This window comes from Teleopsis dalmanni, chromosome 2 (assembly GCF_002237135.1).
Source record: "Teleopsis dalmanni isolate 2A chromosome 2, ASM223713v2, whole genome shotgun sequence".
Taxonomy (NCBI): Eukaryota; Metazoa; Arthropoda; class Insecta; order Diptera; family Diopsidae; genus Teleopsis; species Teleopsis dalmanni.
In genome coordinates, this window is record NC_051847.1 from 210,970,145 (window position 1) to 210,976,121 (window position 5,977).

Here is a 5,977-nt window from a genome sequence, read left to right on the forward strand (position 1 = left end):
ATCCCACTGACAGAACATTGTCTCTTGGGTTGCCAACCACTTACGAGCTTCTTTCAACAATTACTATAGTATCTGTGAGTCGGTAGAAATAGATGGAAATGTAAGTCTACTTTTTCAGAAAATAATAACAATTATTAATGGTCAATATATAATGAACCATTATTGATAGCGGTGGTTTTTCAATTCTTTTTATTGAATTAAAGAGAGATATGTACTTACTCGTGATATTTAAAGTATGATACTTTTTTAAGTTGATTTAAAATTTTTCTAAATAATATTGTATTTATTCCTGTGTATATTGTACATTGTTTACTAATTTGTTTTTTTATAACTAAGTTAAATAAAAATTTTTTAGCAGAATTCCCTTTGATGTGAAATTTGTTCAATTAGTAAACTGCTTTTTTGAGGACAACCAGACAAACGTTTTAGTTCATCCAGCCGTGGAAAAGTATTTGAAAGGTTTTAAAAAACGTTAAGCCTAGAAGTGGAGGCTTATGTGGATTTTGTTATTCGTGTAGGAAGAACATTTCTATATATATATATATATATATATTTGTTGTGCTCGTATATACATACATAAATGTTCAAACAGTGCATATAAAAATATTTAATGTTTAGCATATTTGCCAGTTAACTTTAAATTAATTTACAGAATCCACAAATCAATCAAAAAATTTAAATCATATTAAATATATAAATTAGTCTCAATATCCATACAAAATTAATAAAATTATATCTATGAGATATAATGTATATATTACATTAACGCATCCAGAGATAATTGCAGTTAGGTTGAGACAGCATATGCAGACCGTTAATATGTTCTGGTATTGTTCTTTTTAAACCATTTGCTTTTCCAGATAAAGCTAAGTGCATCAACAAGTTTATTTTTAGTTTCTATGTCAGACCGTTAAAGTCACTTTATCTGTTGTCTAGGACAAAGACAGAGAAACTGTATAATGGATTATATCTCATTTTCATTGGAGCAATTACAAGTATATGAATTGCATATTTGCTCAACGCAAAACAGTTTTTTTTTTATATATTCTAGTATAATTTGGGCGATAAGGTTCTATCAATCTCAAAGTGAATAATAAATTTATCTATATTCCAAACAGTTTACACATTGGAGTTTTTATCGATGATTCAGTCTAAGTTTTGTATATTTCAGAACTTCATCCGTACAAATTGACTGCTATGTCGTTCCCTTCAATATTCCTATATCCAGGAACTTAGAAGAGCACAACTTCGTGATATACAATGTTCATCAGTGAGATATATCAGTTATTTTATTACATTTTCTAACTATAGTTAAAGCTATAATATTGTCGTTGCAACATAAAATAAATGAACAAATTTAATAACTTAAATAATATAGTTTTTAGGATTGCTTAAATAATTAATAAACCATTTAAATAAATAAAAATAAATTATTCATGTTTTTAAACATTTTTTATTATAAAATTAGCAAAATAAGACAACAGTGTATATTTAACTATATTAATTATTTAACACATCATATGATTTCATATTTTCATTTTGTACATTTTAAAAAAATAATTTTTATTTAAATTTGAAATATATTTCATTTTATATTCTCACTTCTGATGTAAAAGAGGCAGGATTATAGCATTTTTGTCTTCAGTGTGTAAATCTGGTATTTGATATATCATTGCATTTACCCTTTTAGCTCTCATCGTTCTTATTACCACTCTAAACGTGTTCTTCTGACACATCACGCAATTTATTGTCACCAGATGGCTTGGATTTGTCCAAGTTTATAGTAGTAATAGAAGGTATCGGAGCACGAAACTTGAAATAGTCGTCATCCAGAAAAGTATATAATTTTCCAGAAACGCCTTCTTTCTTATTTTGAATATTTTTGTTTATTGCACCACTGACAGAAGATTTAGAAGAAAGGTGAGACGTTTCGGGTGTTTTGAAATCATTGAATGATTTTGTTTTATTTTTGGTTTGAGCTGCAACATTTTTTTTTCTTTCAGCTTCTTTAACATGTTGTACCATACATTTTATTTCCTTTTCTACATTATCATCATTATTCCAATCGTCTAATCTGCATCTTTCACCCAAAGGCTTTAGTTTTGTCATTTTTTCAGTAGCTGTAATAGCAGCTAGTTTTTGTGTTTGCTTATCGTACAAACTCAAAGATGGTTTCTTCCCCTGAATTTCATGTTGTTTTGAAATGGTTTTTGGCATTATGGACCCAAATATGAAATTCCGACCCGGTTGTGCGTTCACAACTTCTTTTTCAAAATCAGTAATAGGCTTCCAGAAACTCATCGCTGATATAAACTAATACCATTAATTTTAATTTTTATTAAAAATTTAATCTTTTAACTTACTTGAATGATTATAAAAAATTTAAAGAAAAATTTTGTATTCAAAATCTGTTATTATATACTTTATTTTCATAAAGCCTAGTTTACTGCAATAACTTCGCTTGCGTTTGCTTAGCTAAGATACATGTGAAAAAAAAATTTATGTTATAAAAGGAGAAACAATATTGCAATAATTTAATGATAAATAACATTATTTTCAAAATAACATATATATACCATATACCAGTTATTTCAAATAAAACTGTTAACTAAATTTTGGTTTAGTACAAAACTGCATTTCAAGCACATTTGTACTTTGTTATGAAAACTGAAGTTTTTAACATAAACATAAAAATTATTGCATTTTAAGTATAGAGTATAGAAATATTTGCGGCTTTAGTTTTATTTATTGTCTATCACAATATTTTTCACAAGAAATTAGACTCGTATTGCTTCCGCTTTATTTATAATAACAAAGATACGAGCGCCATATAAACAAAACAACCGCAATATTCATCTACCTTATCTCAAAATTGCAATTGTTGCTTATTAACGTCAAATGGAGCAGTGCTGCCAAGTTACTTATTTATGCGAATTACTCTTTCAGTGTAGTAAACTGTAAAAAAAAATATTTGTTATTATAGTTTAGTAAATCACTTGAATTTATATATATTTATATATAATTTATATATTTTAATAGTTGCTTTCAGCAGATTTTAAGTGTGACAAAAAGCAAGAAGTCGCTTACTATAGGCTCTTAGCGAAATATTGGCATCATTGTTGCATTCTGTCAAATGTTATGTTTTCACAAGAAGCAAATCTTGCATATGTGCACATAATGTATACAAATTACTTTTTGCATAAAAATAAATTTTAAAACTAAAATTTAAAATTAAAATAAATAAAAGCAATGTTCAAGAGAGATATGCAGTATGCAATAAATATACAATTAATGCTTGTTTGTGCTTGAATAAGTTTTAACTTGTTAGCAACTAATAAGTTAAAAATTTTAAATCTCAACTATACTTACTTCACGTACTCCAAAAAATTGTTATATATTTTTATATATAATTATTTATAATATTTATTTATAACAGTTTTGTGTAATTTTAAAATATTTTACTTCCACATTTTTCAAATTTTTAATTTAATTTGAATTTTATTTTTTTAAAAACTTTTGACAGCTGATTGGAACACTTGTTGAAATTTCTTTCAAGGTTCACAATAGTTCGGTTATCGCTAAAATAAATAACTAAGGTCTTATACGGCGTTTACATTGGCCGAAAATGGCTCATTTTGGTCAAAAATCGAAAATGAGTATCGAATGGCTCATTCTTGCATATAAAAATTTCAAGCCACAAAAATGAGCAATTTCTCACATTCTGTATGAATGACGTTCGAATGCATTTCCACATACTTCCAATGCAAAGGAATCCATTGAACATACCCTAAATGAAAGCTCTTCATGGCATTTTGACAGTTTGAAAAAAGCTGTTTTTAACATATTTACAAAAAAAGGTAAACAAATGTTTGGTGGTTGCATTTTCTTGAAAACGATGCACTGCTTTTTAGAACTTTTACTTCCCAAAAAGTAATTTATCGAAGTTAAAAATATGTTTTAAGTTTCTAATGTAAGGTTTGAAGGCATATTTAACCTTCATGCAACATTGTTTTGGCACAGGCCAAAAATCAAATCAACATGCAAGTTGAAAAATCAGCTGTTGAAATGAGAACAAATGAAATAGAACGAATGTAAACACTTTCAAATGGCTCATTCGAAATGAGCCATTTTCGGCCAATGTAAACGCCATATAACAAATACGCCACTCACATTACAAGCTGATCTATTGTGAATGATTTTTAAAAGAAAATGGCATATTCCAGTCCGATGACAGAAGTTTGCTTATTATTTATAAATTAATAAATTTAAATCTTAAAAAAAAGTGTTGTCAAAAGAATACAATGTTAAAGTTTTAAAACTTTTTTCATTTTATATTTAATTTAATTTAAAATTAAAATATTCAAATTTAAATATTTAAACTAAATATTATCAAGATAGACTTAAACAATATCCAACTCAAAGCAATAATTATTAAGTTATTTTTTCGCAACAAATTGTTCAACTGAAATATAAATTATATAGTATTCTTGAAGAATGAACGTATATCCTTTTCTTACAACGCCTAGATATGTTTACATTGTTAATGAGCCAAATTATGACTTTGTAAAAGCATTGAAAGTTAATTAATTATAATTAATGAGGTTGATGGCTCATAATTATTACATATTGTAAGGTGATGGACACATGTTAATAATGTAGAAATTATAAGGTTTCTGCAATTCAAAGTGAATATGAAAGCAGTAGAATGATATTTTTAATTATGATTAAGGATGCCTCAATGAAATTGTTTGAGACATGAAATTAACTTTATATTGATAGCATACATTTCTTGAATATGTAAAGGAGCATTCTTATACATACCCAGTAGAAAAAGTGGTCTTCGAAGACATTGTCTTCAAGACGGTCTTTGATACCGCGTCCGCATGTTCAAGCAAATTTGCAAAACAATTGCTCAGAACATGAATGTAAATACTCTTTCTTTGCTTTCTCTCTCATTTTTAGTGTTCATAGCAACATATTTGAATTTTGCCTCAGATGACGCTATGTTTTATAAGCGAAGTGACGCAATAATTTTGAAGTGTAGTGAATAAACATTTGTGAAATAAATATTAAAAAAATCAAAATGAATAAAGAAACAAAATCATTAAACTATGAAATATTAAAAAAAAGAAATTAAATCAAAACAAATGAAATATTGACTTAGTTCCTGGAAAATATATTGATATTAATATTAAAGACAATAATTCCAGTGAAAGTTGTTTAAGAAACAAAACAAAGGATGTTGAAAATAAAAAAACTAAAAACACTTGTGAAAAATTAGCTGTTATATTAAAAAAACACAGGATTAACAGGCATTGTGGTAATGATATTTTAGAACTCTTAAGATCAGAAGGTTTAATTGTACCAAAATCCTCTTCAACGCTTTTGAAAACATATAAAACTTCAACAATTGATGATAGCGAAATGCTATAAATTATTTTATATTAGTTTTAGTTAATTTTAGATATGTTAAGTTATATTAAGTTAATTATTTAAATTAATTTTCATTATGTTTACTAGTTTTTACTAGTTAATTATTAATATCTTAATAAAATTTATAATAATTTATAATAAAATTTATAATTTATTTTTAAAACTTTTAATTTTGAATGTAATTTAAGAAATTATTATATAAAATAAATAAAAGTACAAAATACAACAATTTCTTTCTACTTATTTAAAGAGAAAATTGAAATTCATTTAAAATTTAAAGAGCGCAATAAAAGAGTAAAAATAAAAAAAAGGGTGAAAAAATTATATGAGCACTCCACTAAGAGCGCACAACTTTCTGTCGAATGCGTCCGTTATGCAAGACATGGTCTTCGAGACGGTCTTCGAGACATGTACACAAAAATTCATTGAAGACATTTGGCTAATTTGTATGAAAGTGTCTTCGAAGACCGTCATACATTTGGATCGATCGGTCTTCATGTATGTATCCATGTCTTGAAGACGTCTTCGATGACGGATCGATCCG

The 5,977-nt window shown here is 26.6% G+C and overlaps 1 protein-coding gene across 5 annotated transcripts; it reads right to left on the reverse strand.

The window, feature by feature from the left end:
- Positions 1-1,531: 1,531 nt before the first annotated feature.
- LOC119680544 lies at positions 1,532-2,949 on the reverse strand. Of its 5 annotated transcripts, none has more exons than XM_038093434.1 (3): positions 2,861-2,949; positions 2,364-2,475; positions 1,532-2,303 (listed from the first exon to the last, which is right to left on the reverse strand). In XM_038093434.1, exon 3 carries the CDS (start codon positions 2,299-2,301, stop codon positions 1,714-1,716), a length of 588 nt encoding a protein of 195 aa, XP_037949362.1. In that variant the 5' UTR covers positions 2,302-2,303; positions 2,364-2,475; positions 2,861-2,949; the 3' UTR covers positions 1,532-1,713. The 5 variants fall into 5 exon arrangements, with proteins under 5 accessions (XP_037949362.1, XP_037949364.1, XP_037949360.1 ...); XM_038093436.1 differs by lacking the exon at positions 2,861-2,949 and adding an exon at positions 2,584-2,829 and having other exon boundaries at positions 1,532-2,313; XM_038093432.1 differs by lacking the exon at positions 2,861-2,949 and adding an exon at positions 2,584-2,828.
- Between the last annotated feature and the right edge of the window lie 3,028 nt (positions 2,950-5,977).